The 19,796-nt window shown below is 39.4% G+C and overlaps 1 protein-coding gene and 1 long non-coding RNA gene across 3 annotated transcripts in view; one reads left to right on the plus strand and one right to left on the minus strand.

The window, feature by feature from the left end:
• Window positions 1-19,796, plus strand: part of LOC119899340 (protein kinase C alpha type-like) — a 171,613-nt gene that overhangs the window by 44,415 nt on the left and 107,402 nt on the right. The window contains exon 3 of the mRNA XM_038713873.1: window positions 12,022-12,104. Coding sequence (XP_038569801.1) covers window positions 12,022-12,104 — 83 coding nt within the window. The remainder of the gene's footprint in view (window positions 1-12,021; window positions 12,105-19,796) is intronic.
• Window positions 3,449-7,188, minus strand: LOC119899343. Of its 2 annotated transcripts, XR_005443813.1 has the most exons (4): window positions 6,678-7,188; window positions 6,453-6,577; window positions 5,486-5,570; window positions 3,449-3,948 (listed from the first exon to the last, which is right to left on the minus strand). It is a non-coding gene; the product is annotated as an uncharacterized LOC119899343 (long non-coding RNA). The 2 variants fall into 2 exon arrangements; XR_005443812.1 differs by having other exon boundaries at window positions 3,449-5,570.

Genomic DNA, 19,796 nt, shown 5'->3' on the forward strand with positions numbered 1-19,796 from the left:
TTCAGAAGTTTTCAAGGCCAGGCTAAACCTTCACCTTCTCCAGGAAAGGCCAACCAGTATTACAGAAAACAAAACTAATGGTGCATCAAGGTGGGCCCTGTCAACTTTCAAAGTTTATGATGTGGACATTGCCCTTAAACTGTAAAGTATAAAGTGTAAATATTTCTGGGAAACACTACATAACTTGCCGTCTTGTGACGGGAGTCTTGAAGTTGTTGTGGCGTTCACACTACATGACTGATCGGTGATAGGGGGTCACACACTACAGGAGCTGGTCTCCAAACCACATTTTGTCAAGAAAACACACGCGAAATCTACAACAGGAAATGAGCGATCCTGCACACGAAACAGCGGTTTATTATAAAGATAGCAATTATAAAGACAAAGAATATGGGTGAAAGGATGGATTAGCACACGCAGGTAGCAGGGATTGTCTGAGCAACAGAGAGAGCTGTAGGTGAGTAAAAAGGTGCAGCTCCCCTACACCCAGTTAACTCATGACTGTGAGGTTACAAGTCATGACCCAAAAAGGAGAACAAACGCACGTGTGTACATTTACAGCTGAGGATTGCGGCTTACTTTGGCTAGCCTTCAACTCTACAATCAATCATGATTTCAGTTAAATGCTAAAGTTGCTGTTACAGTTACCTTGTGTGTGGTCCGCTGGCAGAATACCGGGTGCTTTCTGATCAGGTGCCATCGTGCTGTTGCCGAGGCGACATAAGTTTCGTTTTACGGTGGACGGACTGTAACATTACAGAATTGTTGTTTTCTTTAGCTTGAAATTATCCCATACTTTGGACACTTTCTTCTTTGTCCCTCGCTATCTTCTCTCTCTTCCTCCACTTTACAAACAGCGTCATTATAATCACGTTGTGTCACAGCGTAAGCATGATGTGTGACAGTAAGAAATGTCCGGGGGAAACCATGTGCTGTACTTTAGTTACATGGATTAAACAAAGCATCGATGCAAAGAATTTGTGTCGATACATTTTATTAATTGATTTAATAAATTAATTGTTTCAGCCCAATTAATTTCATGTAGTTATCCTCCAGCGCTCTGTTTTGGCTTTGTCGGTTACGTTAGTGAGACAATCAGCTGATCACTAATAGGCAATAAAACTAGCTTTCAGCATCTAAGCTCAGATCAGCCAGCTAAACTTTTACTGCCCTGGTAGAATAAATATGTTATTGGATTGTAATTTAATGTAGTTCTTCTCCAGCGCTCTGTTATGGCTTTGCTATGTGGACAGAAATGTGCTCTACCTTCCTGAGACAAACTGCTGATGAATATAATTGGCAATAAAACGGTCACAGCAGGGAAGCTCAGATTTTACTGCCCTGGTGGAAAACATGTATTTATTTTACTGCTAATAGTGACACATAACATGACCGTGTGCCTGTCAAGTGACCAAAGATGAATACTTTACGAATTTGCATTAAAAAAATGCAAATTTATAGTGCTTTGCCGCTGTGCACACAAATGTGTAATTTGTACTTTCACATGCTAAATTCCCATTAAATACGTTGCACCGTTTTACCACAAGCTGAAATTATGGCTGTCAATACTACTTTGTGTTTCTGTTGTATTTTAAAAAAATAAAAAAGACATTTTGCTAAGAGTTGGAGATTGCTTATGCAGTTAATTAAGCAAAGCGAGAGGAGCCTTGATCCTCACCTGGTTCAAATGCCTTTGTAAACGTCATGTATTATGTAGTTTATAATGGACTGTGGTTCAGAAACAGTGAGGCTTACATTTCCATGTTATGTCAGTGGCCATACTTGATGCACAAGATGTGACAGTGTTTCAGAGATGTGAGATGTCATTTTCTTTGGTATGTTAGTCCAGATGAGCCACCCCTCCCAAGTTGTAAAATACTGTATTACAGGAGTATGAAACATCATGTAGCACTTCATTTCTTGATGTGGCTGTTGTTTATTAATGAACAAATAATAATATTCATAAAAACATATTTTACTGAATAATTAAGTAAATATAATTTCTTAATATATCTATCTAAAGAAACCTCATTTCTTGACTGACAACTCTGCTATCTCACAGAGGACATCTTTTGTCTTGTCTCAGGCACCGCAGCTATACAACTCGCTTGGATAGGGGAGGGGGGGTGCCATTCGCAACTCTCACCACTAGATGCCACTAAAACTTATGCATTGAACCTTTAATGACATAATATATAATTGTGCTCAGTGGATGGTTTGGTGTGTATGACAATTATGTGAATTAAATGCTACGGCCTGTGCAATCACCAGTGGCCTCATGAACGGTGCATGCGTGCATAAGGTTGCGTACGCTGGTTATCATGCACACACAGGATGTATAAAAATGAATTAACTATTAGCTATGTAGATAGTGTTTTAGTAGCTTAGTTAATAGTTGTTGTGATTGCTAAACCCTAATCTCCTCTTTTATCACTGCATTTTTTAATATTTTACTTTAAACCTTAGAGGTTAATTTAAACTGAGATTCCTCAAAGGTCAAATAAAGCACACATACATTTCTATATCTGAAATTTGACCTTTCACCAAACTAATTTCTTAGTAGGTGAGTCCACTGTTGTCATGGCATCCCTTTCCTAATGTCCTCCTAATGTGTAAATTTGGTAAGATTCCACTGCACCTACTTGGAGAAATCCCAATTCAAAATCCTCTCCCAACAGCGCCAAAGAGTTGGTTTTACTTCTAATAAAAATGTTCACAGGAAGGTCTGTACCGTAACTTGAATAACCAAGATATTGTTGCTACTAAAAAACCATGGTGAGTTTTTCAGTTTTGCGGTGCTTGTGATTTCTGTGGATTGTCCCTCACCTGAGTACGTTTTGGTATGATATTTGATATCGGAATAAACAAAGCAGAGAATTTCAGGATAAAAATGTTTGGTAATGGCTCTGCTTTACTTCAGTAATGATGCGCTCATGGGCTATGAACAAAAGACGAAACCAAACTGATTCTCCCAAAAAGACTTGCTTGTATTTTTATATTTATGGCCTCCTTGTTTTTATGATCTTGACATATCAGGCTTCGCTTTCTTCTGATTCCTTGAAAGGGATTTTGCAACCTCGACATAACTCAAACTTTTCACGATCACAAGACAAAATATAACAGCAAACATAAACAGAACATGAATATTGTCGCACTATTGGTCTCCTCTGCCTTCTGTAGTCTTGAAACTGAATAACATTCTTTAAGTATTGAGGAGAAAACTGCTGCCAAGTAGCTTGATTGAAAGTAACTTTAGTCATCACAGAGATTTAGTGAAAACCAAGTCACTCTACCTAATGAACTTACAGTATTTGCATGACAATGAAAAACTTAATGCAGACTCTACAACAGTACAAGGTTTATTGATTTATACAGTGATGACTGTTATTTAGTATTACATGGATGCAATTAAGGAGACTTGGAGAGGGAGTTTAATCAATGTCCACAATAGCTGCCACTTGTCCACAGCCCTTTTTACTTAAGAGGTGGGGAAGTTAGAGCCAAGTCAAAGCAGCAATAAATCAAAAAGCACAATATTGTCTCTATTCATTTTCTGCCATGGTGTTACTTCAGATGATCAATGACCGCCCTGTTATGAATTGGCTGTTGTCGAAGTGATGCACAATGTTGTCAGCTTTAATATTCAGACCTTTAAGTTACGATGATAGGGAATGCAGTCATCATGTGGAAAAGCTTTATGGTGTTGATGGTGAAGCAGCCATCTCAGTGTTGTTGACCTTTAACATCACTTTATCATCATCACTGCAAATGCTGCTGAAGCCATAATCGCTGCAGGTGATGGCTTTAGTAGTACTGCTACTTTTAGAATTTTGATTTTACTCATAATTTCTAAACAACTGTTTGATTTATTCTTGTTACACTGAGTTTTGTCTTTACACTTTTCTTTAGGATCCCAATTAGTTATTACAGCAGTAACAACTATTGTTCCTGGGGTTGACACACAAAAAAGAAGACAAATTAAATTAAAAGACAAGACATTCAAACATCACATTGTCTTTAGTGTGACAATAAGGTTTAACCGGTAGTCTTGGAGGTGGCTGTTGAATTTTGTTTTGCTTTCAGTTTGAAAGTACACTGATACTTATTATCTTTTATTAAGACAACTAAGAGAATATGGTAGCTACTTCATGAGGCTGTTGTGCTGGCACCTCCTTTTTGGGCTAAATGCTTAAACATTTAAAAGCATGAATCATGCTATTGGATGAATTGCCATGATATTTAGTACACACCACAATGTCATGGCGATCCATCCAATAGTTGTTGAGATATAGATATTTCACTTAAAACCAAAAATGCCAACCTCATGTTAGTACTATAAGGTAATGCCTTAAGTCAGTAGGCTTCCCCCTCTTGGGAACATGAATGTCTGTACCAAATTTCACAGTAACATGTCTAATAGTTCCTGAGATATTTTTGAGTGGACCAAAGTGGTGGAGTGATCGACTGACAGATATTGCCATCCATAAAGCCATGCCACTAGCATGGCTAAAATCTGATAATTGTCTTGTTATATCATCTGTAACAGTCATAAGGTCTTTTCAGACTTGCATAAAAGTATTCTGTACAATGGCACATTTGACAGATTCTTTTAATACCACAGTACTGTATAAAATACGTCTATTTATGGACAGGAATGTAGGAGATTCCCCAATCACACCTATAATTGGTGGTGATGACATTTATGCAGTTCCACTCCTACAAGAATTTAAAAAAAAAAAAAAAATGCTGGCAGAAACACTGAAACATTAGAATTTATTTTTGAGATGAAACAATGAGTTGCAGACCATTTGGATTAACCCTGGTGTAAACCTGTATTCTGTAGTACTTTGCATAATATTTCAGTACATAACAGTGACAGGCCAGTGACTCTGCTTGTGTGCTTGAGTCCCTTAATATGCCCATTACACCCATGTAAACACTATGCCTTCCTGTGTGAGGGCTCAGTGCCCTAGTTCAAACATGTACTGGAAGTTGATTGGTCCAGGTTTTAAATTAAAAACTACATATTTACAGTGTGGAGGCATACTCTTCACTAAATTCCGCAGTTTGTAATGTGTGTTTTGGCCAGACAACTGGATCACCAGATCCACAGATCACAGAGCTCTAAAATGAAAAATAGACATGTGTAACTATATCAAGCAGGGACTAAAAACCTTTATCCAAGCCATTGCCATTTAGCATTTTGGCCTGTTCAGATCTTTCTTGTTCCTATTTAATGATTTGTCATTCTCATTCATGGCCATGAAGTTGGTGTTGTCATTGTTTGGTGACAGTGGTGAAACTGGTCCAGGCATTCAAGTGGAGAAAAGAGCCAGGGGGGATAATGAAAGCTTCCCAGTCTGGGAAGAGATGCATTGTAAAGGGCACCAGTGGGCTGTAAGTGTAAGTGGGCTTGATAGGTAGATCTAAAAGCTTTCTCCACTACAATTCCTTTGTTTTAGTGAAGTGCCTCACATCTACATACCTAAGAACTGTTGAATTAAATCATCCCCTTCTCATTTCCTGCCTGTATTCAAGACTCCAGGAAATTGCTCTGAAGAACTTGTGACCTGGAAAAAAAAATTGTAAAACTGATTTGCCAGAGTGGGTGTAGGAGTGAATCTCATCTATGCTATCTTTTGGGAAGAAAAGTGATTTCACTTTTTGTTGTGCTGGAACTCTGACATATTGTATAAAAATTAATCCTGTCCAGAACGTAAGGAAATTAGGTCAGAGGCAGACAAATATATCCAGTTATCATAACAAACCTGTTGGAAAATCCACTAAGACTAAGCCGTTGTCAAAGGTAACACCTCACATTCCTCATCTCATTTCTTGCAGGATTTCAAAAAACGTCTCTGGCACACCTACACCTATTAAATTGCCAGTCTCCAAATTCCCTTATCCAGTAGCTCTTATTAACAGCTTTTAATAGAAACTGGCCACCTTCACCCTGATGTCAAGTCAGCTTTATTTATACAGCCCAATATCACAAATTACATATGACTCAAGAGGCTTTACAATCTGTACAGCATACAACACCCTCTGTCCTTAGACCCTCGATTCAGATAAGAAACACTTGCCATAAACTCCTTTAACAGGTGGTAAAATGGAATAAACTTCAGGAAATACAACTGATGGCTCCTTAATACATGTCATGAGTACTCCGAGACAGGAGCATCTACAGCTCGTTTCAGACAGAGGCTGAAATGAAGGCCTGCATGAAGGGCCAGTATAAGATAGAAAATTCTTTTTGAACTTTGAATCATGCAAAGCTTGTCAGGAGTCACAGAACTACAACATAGGGCTGGAAATGCAGTATAATAGGTCTCCTTTAAAAGCTTTGTAGCTCAGTAGCTTTTTTTATTAGATGCATGTGCTTAATTAATACATTAAACACTCACTACTTTTGAAATATAGAGTACATTATTCCGTGACGGTAAAGCACTTACTATGAAGCTAGCTTGGAGCCTTTTCCCCCCCTAATGGAGACATTCCACTGCAATGGATTCAGAGGTGATGTATGTGTTGCCCCAGGACAAGGCCACTGGGACAACCGATCACAGGCCGCCAAGCTCTAATGAAAAAAGCAGACAATGATGAGTTTTGACCTTCTTCATCTTCAGCCTCTGACTTCTTTCTTTATCTCACTCCACCTCTACAGCTCACATTTATACCTTTCTTCTGTCTTTGTCTCCCACATACTGTTAACAAGCAAGGCCAATTTCATAAATCTCTGAAGAAAAGAGTTTTTCCAATTGCATCCTTGTTAACAAAAATAGCGCAGTAGCCACAAAACAATGATTTAGGTATTTTCATTGAACAATTAAGTTTGAGCAGCACGTTTGTGTAAAGTGGCATGTGATGCCCCTCACTGACTTGAAGGCTGTACTGGCCAACCTCAGTAGACAATTTATTGACAGTGGAACGTTGTCAGCTGATTGAATTCACCTGGACCCTTGGACTATACAAAATGTGTCACGGTCGCTGGGTGCGCAAAGCTCGAGTGTGAACCCAAATGCAAGACACCAGGAGCGGAGATAGATTCCAGGGTTTTTAATCCAAGTTTTTAAGGCAAGACAAACAGGCATGAACAAAAACTCACGGGTACAGGAAACTGGTACATCCAAAATCCAGAACAGGTAATGCAGCAACTTGCAGAACATACGACAACACTAGACAGAGCGAATGTACACTACAGTGACCAGACAGGGAATGAACAGAAACACCAAACATATATACACAGGGACTAACGAGCAGGGCGGGAGTAACACAGGTGACCGGGATCAGGGCTAACGAGGCAGGGAGACAGCAGGGGAAAGCAGAGGGGCTGGCAGGCTGGCAGGCAGACAGGCAGAGAGACAGCAGGGCAAAACAGAGAGACAGGTAGGCAGAGTGATAACTGGGGAACAGACATAACCTAGGTTACTGGACACTAAACACAGACATAAACTAAGACACAGAACTAAACCTAAGATACATGACAGACAGGTACAATGTGAGCTAAACAGAACCTGCGAATCAACAATAATCAACTGGCTGACAGGCAGAATGTGACAAAATGTGTTTCCTCCTGCCTCTCCCTCCCTACAGCTGACATCCACGGTGCATCGTCTTCTCTTGTGTTTGCACCTCCACAGCGCACATGCCACATATCCATAGATGGCTTGATTGCAGATTTCCTGTTTTAAAGACCATTAAACACCAGTGTGGTGCCAAAATAGTGCACACTCAAGATCATTGCTGACCATAAGCATACGTGCTGTCGGCTGAAGTACAAAACAGAGTACAGAATAACAGCTAACATAGCCTTGTTTTACACTAGCTGGTTGATACTACATAGAATCCCCTCTTAAATCCAGCTCATAAAATCTGCAATGAAGTTACAATATAATGGTTTCTATAAGGCTTTTGAATACATGTTTGGTAGGCCTTTCACAGGAGAAATTCACTGCTGTGAAGAAAGTTGTACAAGAGCTAGTAGTGGCTACTCACACTACTATCAGCTTACTGTATGGTGCATTATGGAGGTAGTGAATTAGTGAGATTAATGACCTGTATGGTTTGTGGTTTGGCAGTGGCTGGTGGTGTTGGTTATGGGTGGCGGTGGGGGTGTGGCAATGGATAAGACACCTGCCTTTTGTGAGAGACGCGGGTTTAATACCCCACTGTGACCCATTGTGTCCCTGAGCTAGGTAGTAGGCGTTGAGTTGTGATGGTGTGATATGTCCATGTGTTGGGGTTGTATTGATTTGCCATCATTACTGTACATGTAGTTGGGATCTTGTAGGGACAGTTTTGGTTATTAGAAAAATACTGAAGATATTTTAGAAATATTAATAAAGTCATTAATAATAACAATAATTGATAAAGATTAATATATACAGGGGCACCACGCTGAAATCAGGGACCAATTTGAAAACAGTCTATAAAGGGAGTTTGCCTATGTATAAATGCCAATATTCCAGTAATATTTTACAGTAATAGGGTGGACAGTGATGGGTGAGTCCAGCTGTTATTACAACACAATACACAAAGATTTGCATGCAATGGCTCAAGTACATTGGATTTATTTAACCTTAGCACAGATCAATGATCAGCAACTTAAGTTAATACACACGCTAGCATCTGCTATTCTAAACAAAGCATGCATCAATCAGCAAACGTGTATGTGTGTGTGTGTGAGACAATAGAGAGGGAAGGAGTGAGGAAAATGGTGGTAATGACCACTTTGGTGGCTAATCAGAAATGATCCAATATGGCGTGCAGGCCTGCGAGGCATAAGGAAGGGGTTAACACTCAAAATGGCAGAGACCTTCTTCCTGTCTTCAGAGAGATTTTGGTGCCTTTCCTCTTCTTACAGGCTTTTTTCTGAAATGCAGGCCACTTGGCTTCTGGCCTACATGTAGGCCTCTGTTTCCATAACGTGAGGTCCCCAACAATGTGAATACCAAGAATTACTGATATTCTCATTATGGGTATAGTAGCTGGCTTGGGACCACAGCGCTGCGGTTAGTCTCATACTGGTGAAATCTGGGCAGGGAAACAACCACTAATACTATAATGTATTTCACTCCAGATGGAGGTTCTGGGTTAATATTAACTGTAGCCATAGTGTCTGAGATAAAGAGTGTTCATGCTCCAAAGAAAAACATGTCTGTAGATAACTGCAATGGGCTCGATTGGTCCTGCCAAGTTCTTAAAAAGATATGTCTCTTGCAAATTGCAAACCATATTAATCAAGTATTCACACTGCACTCAGTTATGATACTGCTGAGGTAGATATTCTGACAGCCTTTGAATTTCACCTATGTAACTGGAATCTGGAGTGGAAATTCAAACAGTTCTGTTGGTATTGACCCAAGTACCGACTGTGATGCTGTTTAACCTGTGTGTCACAAAAAACCTTTTACTGAAAAAATACCATATGCACTGCAAGGGATTTGTCTACATGTTCTATATAATAAATCTAATTACTCCATTATTTTCTAGTACTTTGAACAAAAATGCAGAAAATGCATCATAGTACATTTTCATGTATTTTATCTTGTTGTTTTCAGCAAGGCTTGACAGTGCCAATTCCCTGCTGTTTCTTGCAGCTGTGGGCCAGTAAATATTGATTTCTTTGCAGCCTGCCTCATAAAAAACGCATATGACAGAGTGAGCATGCAGAATCCTAAAAACACATTTCTTTCTGTGTAGCAGAAGTACAAAATACAAATCTTGCTGCTGGTCAGTTGACAGAAAAAAAATTAGAACCAAAGAACCAATGAAAATATGCATAAACCTTCATGCATATGAAGACATGGAAGCAGAAGTTATCATGCAAATCCCAGACTCTACTAATCTGTGGTGATAATGCCTTTGTGAGGTTTGACTTATACACATATAATGTTTTATATAAACCTGATTTATGATCCATATTTCAGTAGAATCTAATGCATTTTAAATACACACTATGTTCTCATTACACATACAGTATATGCTAATGGGAATTAATAGCAGCTCTGTTATTAATCAGCTTGTGTTTGCATGTCTAAATCATAATTTAGACTTTGACTGAATGAGGAAACATAAATGGGTATTTTACTGGTAGGAATACACAATCCATGAATGAAAGGTTTGAGTGGTCCAGATGATAATGATGAAAAACAAACAATCTCATATGGTGTTTGATTTCAGTGTCATCTGTCAATCAATGTTGTGACTATTTTGGATTTTCTGTTGATGAAGTTTGGGTTTATGTGAGAGGCTTGTTTCTCCTACGTCTGCTTAGCCACGATGGCCGTCACAGCTCATCTAAAGCACTAAAGTTATTTGTGTTTGGGTGGAGCTGTTGGAGAGTGATGCAGTGGAAAGAGGAGAAGTGATGTAGGTGTATGCATGTACATGAGTGAGAGACACAGACTCTGCACTTGCACACTGCTTAAAACGGTAGTGAAACTGTTAAACTGAAAATCAAGCAAGGTCTCTGAAAATGCATGACATCACTGATGCAGCACAAACAAGTAATGGAGTCTACTCAGGGTTACTCAGTGCTAAGTGAAGACTATTGAAAACCTCCAATTCAGATGCTTTCATCACATGCTGCAAGTGTCGGCCTTGAAACCATTAAGTCTTAGGAGGAAAGGGAGGGCCGTTCTTAGCTATCAAAAGGAAAGCGCTGTGGAAAGAACAAGTATCAAGACACCTCCATGGTGACATGGACATACACAGACAGAACATTGAGAAATTATAGTTTTTGTTATTTATACCTCGCCCCACCCCCCACCCTATCTCCTTGTGTCAGACGTTTATTCAGCGCCAGTAACAGCCACTTTCCTCCACTGTGAGTAGGCTGCTTGCTAGTGGTCGACCAATAATTGTGCTTGATTGATGATTATCGTGGCTGATATTGAGCAATTTTCCAATAATCTGCATCAGTCATTTTAAAAACAGATAGCCGAATGAATGAACGATTGAATGAATTAATAAAAAAATGCGCTCCCTTGGCTCTGATGCAGCTGCCTCTCTCTGTCTGCTCGAGCCCACAGAGTGGTGAGTACAGTGTCCTGCCCACAGTACTAGCTGATTGGTTACAAGTCACGAATAAAAGCCTATCAACACTGACTATAGTGTGGAAGTAGCCAATAGAACGAGCAAGCCATCACGCTGCAGCTCCTCCCTTCCTGTCTCAGCCGAGCTCTGCATACACACACGGAGCTAAGTGAGTGGAGATTAGTGTAGATTACACCAGTTAACCATAACTACGGCCGTAACTGTAATGTATCACTCATAGTTAACAAGTCTGTCTCTTGGATGCATCCCTGATTCATTTAATTTACTATTTAAAATGATTGAACATGACAGTTAACTTTAGTACTGTTATTTTCAACAAAGTTCTGTGTTCTAAATTTTGACACCAAGATTAAAAATTTTACAGCAAATGTTCCAAATATCAGTCATCGGTGTAATTGGTTACTAATAATCGGGATTGGGATCAAATCAGTCGATCCCTTCTGCATAATACAATGCACTCAGTGACCCAGCACAGAGACCATGAAAATGATGTTGTGTGCCCTGACAGTGTGTAGGTGCAGTTGTATACAAGTGTGTAGGCCTGGATGTGTTCTTTGTGGAAACATATTCAGTAATGGTGTCAGTTTGTGGATGTTTTCGTCTGCACTTGATTGTGCTTCATGTGCAAGCAAAAGCGCGAGTGTGTGTGGTGTCTACTTTAACTCCTGTCACATCAGTGAGGAGGTGGCACTGTACTGTGCAATAAGAGCAATCAGCCTGCTGGCAGGACTGGCCATCTGGACACATGGTAAGGAGCCTAGCCCAGACATCAGTGGTTTTTCAGTCTCTTTCAGTGGTATCTGATCTCTGTTTCTTTCTGCTCTCTGTCAACAATGATGCATTGTATTTTAACCATTGCACTTTTTGTTGTCTGTTGTTGTCCATCTGTCTGTATATTTCTTTCTCTCTGAATCTATTTTCCCATCTCTCTCTCTTAATCTCCTCTCTTTTGTTCCCCTGCAGTTTGCTGTTTTGTGGTCCACAAAAGGTGCCATGAGCTTGTCACGTTCTGCTGCCCAGGGGCAGATAAGGGACCCGACACAGACGTAAGTAACCAAAGCCTTGCTGTTGCCTCTCACGTGTTTGTTGGTGAGGAGGTGCCTTTCCTGTCCTCATACTGAAGTACATACGCAGTGTCACCAATATGCTGGCATATCAACCAGGTCTGCTTACTGTGTATATTGAACACACTTGCCCTCTTTGAGAGCTGTAGAGCTGCCATGTATCCTTGCATTATGAAGCACTGTAGGGGGCAGAAGAAAACTGAAACATGCTCCTCTGACAAGCACCACTTTCCAAGCACCAAGAGCTGTGTAAATGTTTGTAATGAGAAAAACAGCCCACTTTATTGTGATGTTGATGCAAATAAACTATTGATCACAGAAAATCAACTCCCAGTAAAAAAGAAAAACATATAGTTTGCATTGATAATACAGTTGTATAGCTTTTACGCTGGTATTATCTATTCAAAGAAGGCCATTCAAATGTTAAATTCAGTCGACTCATGACTGAATCACAACAGCAACATGTGGCTACTTCATTTAATTCAATGTTAATGTTCATGTCGAGTCACTGGGCACTGTGTACTCGCAGCTGGTTGCTTGCGACTGTGTGAATTATGATATAATTCTGATTATGATAACAATTAAAACAAAATCAGGGCTCTAGATAGAACGTTAACATCCGCAAAAATGACGTTTTCTTAAATGCATTAAAGGATTTCTTTCATTCGATCATCAAATGATTTGCTTGATAAATATAATATAGCTCTTGAATGACACGTTCAGTGAGGTCTCCCATTCGCCTCTTCATCGGCTGCTAGTACCAACTATCTGCCATCAGCCACAGCTTACCTGCTCGCTAAGTGTGAAACTCCATTTACATGCCTGCTCGCCTGCTGGGCATACACAGCCTCTCAGTGTTACAGCAGCACAGTTTGGCCTCTGTAACTGGAGATATGTCAGTGTGTCATTCAAGATCATCAACCCATACTCCTTAAATAGAGCGCGGATGACATGGAAGCCGTAAGAGCAGAAAATAGTCTGAGCTGGGGGATTCTTGATTTGAGCAGGCGTTGAGGTTCAGAGTAGTGAAGGAGCATCAGGGTAGAACTGACAGAATGCACAAGTACGCCTTTGCTAATTAATCTACGAAAAGTTCTTTATTCATTCCTGTTTGTTTGATACATTAAAATTGTTTCTTATTTAAAAAGTGCAACACCCCCCCCCAATTTACTGGTTACTTACTTTATAAATGTTATTGTATCAACAGCCAAATATCTGTGTCCTTTCAGAGCTCAAATTAAACCACTGCTAGTGTACATTTCTGACGTGGTCAAAAAGATCTTATTTAGTCTTTTACCATTATGCTACATATTTGTCATTGCCACACTTAGATATCTGCACTTATATAAGGATACTGTATTACATACTGTACAAGTATCTAATACACACAGTGCCTCACAGAAGAGGAACTAATGTGTAGAAATCCAATCCGACTCAGCAGACTTCACTTAGAGAACCAGTGTTAAATTATTCCCAGCCTTTTGTTCACGCTGTCACTCTGTATGGTTTTATGATTTTATAAATGTGTCCAATTTATGTCACCACATGGCCACCACCTACCAAGTCTCTGTCATTTTAAAAAACGCCATCTCTTGCCATATTAGAATATTTGAAACCCCCTTTTAATATACATTTCTGTGCACTTAGCAGTCCTGTTGCCAGGGGCAACCACACATATTACATTGCTGCCTCCCGGGCGTGCAATCCAGGGAAGCAATAACTCCCATGGCCAACAAATGTCCTGAAGATCTGCAGTATCTAGGCTACCTGCATTTTATGACTCATGTCAGTGTTTTATAACTCCCTTTCTAGAAGAAACAAAATGTGCACAAAGATGCCAACAACATCTTTTCAGTAGCAAACTCGTCATGAGCAGCTATCCTTGGTTTGACGGGACAAGCTTGCCATTAATACATTCTTCCTTACAGCAACGGCCTCAGGGTGCCGTTTCAAGGGCAGGGTAGGCTGCAGATATCCACGTAGTAAGACATGAGAATTGATCTGTATTGCTGGTCTTATAGTTTACCACAGAGCACATGTAGTGGTGCAGTTTGAGATTGAGCGTGAGGGTGCCATATTTGAGGAGAGACCTAATAATTGATTCATCTCCCAGTTTCACATAGTGTTCCAGCGGCTGTCTTTCTGGGCACAGGCTTGCTTCTCAAACCACTACATTACTGCTACTTATGAGAAATTTTACATTCTTGTTGAAATGTAATGTAAACTGTTAAAAAAGCTACAGTTAAAATTAGTGTATGCGGAACTATTTTAATACAGCTAGTTATCTGCTGCTTCTGATTTGTTAGGAGCATGTGAATGCCTTGTCAAATTTATTTTCAAGGCTAACCGAAAGACCGACTGTAGTGGAGAATAAAATGAATGGCAGAAAATGCTTGAACGTCAATTATTAAAAGTCTTGAGAATTAATTATGGCTCTTATGTTGGTTTCTTTAGATTTTTGTAACAAATAAAAATAAAATTAAATAGGCTATATGAAATTGTCTTTGGAATCAAAATTTTGTAGCGATCTGTAATAGTACCATTTGCATCCGCATTCAGTATCAATTAGTGTGATTAAAGCACTTAATTTAACAAAATGTTTTTTTCGCTTGACTGCCGGGTGTAATGTTATCAGCAAGTCGAGTAAGTTCCATCAATAATGCAGCACTTCCCGTTTCACTACAGGGGCTCAGCAGATGAAACGGAGAGGTTTGATGTCCTTTCATTTGCATGGGTGTGTGGCTGCTGCATCATTGATGTCCACTTAACCAGTGCAGCACATATGACCCGCGGCAATCTGCAAGTCTTTTTGCACTGATTTCCCCTCTGCTTACACACACACACACACGTATCGTGTCCCTCAGGGCTGTTCAGTGCACTGGTAGCTGTGACACAGTAACAGAGTTAAGCAGTAGCACAGTGACCTTTCTGTCTCCTCTGCTTGGAAACGGGCAGAACTGACCTGAGGGTGACATGGCAGCCTCGCAGAGCTCAAACAAACAGCCAGAAAATGCGCACAGTGCCATTTTGAATGATGATATTCTGTATAGGATGATGTTCACAATATAGACTAGTAAAATTGTATCAAAAACACAATCTCTAACACATTCAGTTAAAGGGAAGCAGTCATAAGCTGTAAGCAGGCCTGAGAAATGTAATTGGTAATATTAATGAGTAATGCCGTAGGCAGGAGTGATCTAATATTTAAAGTGCAAATCACAGTGGAGGACAAGGTTTCGACAGTCTGCATTAGGTCTGGGAAAAATAGGTGTTCTCTTGGCAAGGCTTGGGACATCGTCTAATTACAGGACTCTACCTGGGAATTGAAAACAAGATTAAACTGGAGTGGAGCTAAATTACATCATCTGAGCCACAGGTATCTTGGGTTGTCGCAGGCAATGAAGCCATGACTGTCAAAGTGGACATTAGCAAGCTGTTCAAATTAGTTAGTCAACTATATAGCAATATCAATAAAAGTCGTGTCAGATTTAAAATTGGTCTAGATATTTATTGCTGTTAAAAGGAACATTTAGAAAATAAGTCTTTGTACATTTTTTTCTTTCTTTTCTCATTTTTCTTTTTTTTTCTAGAAATGTCTTGGACTTTTGGGTTTGGGTGCATGTTTGTTTTGGTGCTTGACCCCCTAAAATAAAGCAATTCCTGTGCAGACCACTTTTTGCAAACCAGGCTGCAGGAGGTTAAAACCTGTTGCAGAAATATCTATTTGATTTTTAACTTAAAAAATGCACTGAAAACGATGTGCCCAGAATTGTTCAAAGGTTCACAAAATATTTGGGATTGTCTACACTACTTACAGTGTAATAGTATAAAATTTTTGCATGCCTGAATGCAAATCTAGCTGCTTATGCCTGTGTGACGTAATGACCCTTGTATCAGTCTGCACAAGTCAGTCTCCCATCCCTTACAAGGTCGTATCCTGGCGCATGCCTTTAACACACACCCCTATGCAAGCTTTGGCACAAACACTGCTTCGAGGAAACATGGTCACAAAGAAACTTTAAACTGCATACTTGTGCTTAATGCACAGATTTTATTTTAGTGTATGAGTGCTGACCTGCCATGCAGAGCCCTGTCAGGATACACTGTTTTAGCAAAATGACATCTTTGTAAATGCAAACCCACAAGATATGCACATGAAATTACACTGTAAGAAGTGCCAGATAAGATTATCTCTGTGGCTGGTAGCTAGCGCAGCTGCCTGAAGAAGAGGCATATGATAGGAGACACATAACAGCTACTCATGTCCTTCTACAGGGAATACGAGAATGTACTCTACTCATATAATGTGTCTAATGAAGTTTGGCCTCTTTCACCAAGCTGTATTCATTGTCGTAGATGAGCCACCCTGTGTATGATGTGTTTGGAAATGTTTCTGTGTTGTCATTCTCTGCTTACAGTGTGTATAGCTCGCCACCTGATATCTGCATAAACACCGGTGGCTCAGAGCTCGTGGTAGATAAGAAATAAAAAAAGAAGGTGAAAATCCCTTCGGTTAATGAAGCCATTACTAACTTTTACATCTACTGATAAGCTGGAGACCAAACAAGAGAGGGAGAGTTTAGGATAGAGAAGAGGGAGGAGAGGGAAATGGAAAAGAGATATCATTTTGAGATAATGAAGCAGTTAGGGCAACATGAAGCTCTGCATAAAAGTCAAGTCGTTTGAAGGTTTTGATCTTAAGGTCTGTTTGCAGTAATGCATGACTGGATGATGATTTTGTTTTGGCTCAGGGTTTCTTCTTTTATAAACAAAAAACACTTAAGGCCATGAGACACTGTCAGTGTTTTTAGCCAAGAAGACAGATTGTGTCTACAACAATATGAAGATCACTAATGTATGAGAAATCCTCTCCCTGGAATGGGCTGTTTCTCCAATGCTGAGACAAAAGTGCTACTGGTAAAACATTTGAATGAAGTTGCTGATGCACATTCCCTGACCTGTGCTGACCATGGATCGTAGTTGGATGTTTGTTGCTTATGGCTTGCGGTAGACTCTATATCTGATAGGACAGATGCTCAAACTTTCTCATCTCAGACCCTGAAGGAATTCAGTCTCCTGAGGGGACACGGGCTAATATAAACAAATGTGGGGGCTTACAGAGGCATTCTCAAAACCTACTTTATACCCCCACTTGATGATATGTGTAGATAATGTTACACAAGTAGCAACACAGATTTGAACTTCAAGTTTTTCACGCTGAAAGTGGAGTTTGCCACAGAGAGATGACAATAGATGTTGTTTTGATTTCCCATGCTCGAATAAGAACATGAGCTGTTATTAATTTGTCTGGAAAGTGTTTATAAAGTCAGATTATGAATCTTAACAGGTCTCTTGAACTATGATTATTGCTCTTTTGACATAGCATGATGCTATAATGCTTGTTTTAACCCTAATACCCTCTGCCTTATACATTATCTCAGTCAACAACAGCTTTAACTTTGAACGTAGGTCCTGGCAGAGTTCATGTGGGTATTAAAGTAAAGCCATTTCTGGTTACTGTTGTTATAGAGCAGGTTGGAGGTGTGACTGTGTTTGTGTTCAGAAGCTTCCCTAGATACTGGGGGGGGGGGGGGGACAAAGAATAACTTAGATTGATTTCTAATTACGTTAGTATTAAGCACTGCTGCCATGACACATTTCATGTCAACAGCTTAATTCAGTTAGGTTTAGCTGATGGGTGTTCTAATACTGTGATTTGTATGATAGGAGTCACATTATTATTAGCATTGTCTGGTCTTGTAAACACTGCCACGCACTCAAATAATATGAGCTTTTGACATCTAGCCTCAAGCCTCTTTGGCTCTCATCAGTGCATACAGTAAATGGCAAGAAGGTTATTCAGCAGTATGAAGGATACGGTGGGGACACTTTGTGATTAAAGGAACATTGTCAAAAACTATGAAAAGATACATTTTACCATCTGTCTGGTAAATACTTAGTTAATAGTGGGAAAATCAGCATGATCCAAGCCAAATCCAAATAATCATACCAGTAACCTTTTAGCCTTTGTATAGTTTGATCTTTATGAACCAAGCCATCTCAACAAAACCAACTGAGTTTCTTCCGGACATACCAGTATGTGCATTATTGTTGGTGTGTTACCTCTTTGGGCCAGGAAGCATCTTTCAAAGGCATCCTTTTCACATGTCGATATCCGTTTCATTATGTTGTACTAATTTACCCACTAAGGCAGTCAGTGGACCGGAAATTGTATACTCTTTGTGTCTGCCTCTGTCCCAATCGGCATGATTTTGTTTTACAGTTTATTTAAAGCCTATTTTCTATTAATTAGAACTTCTTCAAACTGGTCCAGAATTTTCTTTTTGATATTTTTCCTTCTTTGCACATTATAACTGACAAAAAAACAGTAAAATCAATCAGAACACTCTATATATCTCAACTTTAAGTTACAGAAAAAATAGAGCTAAAGAAAATAAGAGATTAGAATGTAATGATCACGTATTGTCACTTTTCTTGTTTCCAGTGATTATGTGTTGACTTATAGTCAACGAACCATCCAGACCTCTCAGGTCGTCTGGGGCAGGTCTGCTTTCTGTCCCCAGAGTCAAAACTAAACAAGGAGAAGGAGCGTTCAGTTATTATGCACCGTATATTTGGAATAAACTCCCAGATAACTGCAGGTCTGCTGAAACAGTCAGTTCTTTTAAATTAAGACTGAAGACTTTTCTTTTTACCATTGCTTTTAATTAAATATTTAAGATTTTCTTTTTATTGATAACTTACACTGCACTGTAACTTTTACTGTCCTGTCTTCTTTTTCTTTGTTTTTAGCTTTTTATCATTGCTTTTTTCCATTTAACTCTTTTAACCCTGATTGTAACACTGTAACTTTTATTATATTTTATGTTGCTTTTAAACTTTTTTATATTTCCCTGTTGCTTTTGTGTTTTATGTAAAGCACTTTGAATTACCTTGTTGTTAATGTGCTATACAAATAAACTTGCCTTGCCTTATAGTTGATGGATACCCCCCTGGGCTGCCTGCTGATAGTATTTATACACTCTGGGAAACTAATGAACACTAACAGATCTTGAGTCTCTCTTGTTAATGGCCTGTGACGTGCCTGTCCTAAAAGTGGTTTGATCAAGACTTTGCTAGGGGGAGATGATGGGTGAAGGGTGTAAGCACGTACACTGTTTTTCACACACAGTTATACACACACAAAAACATACATTTATCTCGGATTACCTGCCCTGCGAATTATCTCTCTTCTGTCATTTTACCTTGCATTAACCTATTGTTTAGGACAATTCAAACAGGTCTTAAATATGAACACACAAGCCTAAATAGAAATACAGAGATTCTTAATAAGGTGAAAACTGGTTAAAGTAAGCAAAGGATAAAGTTAATTCTTTTCGGTTTTTATCAACTTACAGCCCTATATGGCTTGCATGGATGCTGCATGTTAATTTAAAACTTATTGTTTCTATCTTTAAGGTTTGTGCCTCCCCACCCTCCACTCACTTATACACACATACAATCACCAAGCTTCTAATTTATGTGGCGAGAGGCGAGCAAACATATGCTGTACCTCGTTCTGTGCTGCCACGGGGCAAGTTCACCCAGTGCTGAAATGAAGTTTTTTTCATCCTCCTTTCATTTGCACACTCTTCAGAGAGATATCCATAGTAA

This window comes from Micropterus salmoides, unplaced genomic scaffold (assembly GCF_014851395.1).
Source record: "Micropterus salmoides isolate LMB-PRFRI ecotype aquatic unplaced genomic scaffold, ASM1485139v1 Ms_hic_scaffold_12, whole genome shotgun sequence".
Taxonomy (NCBI): domain Eukaryota; kingdom Metazoa; phylum Chordata; class Actinopteri; order Centrarchiformes; family Centrarchidae; genus Micropterus; species Micropterus salmoides.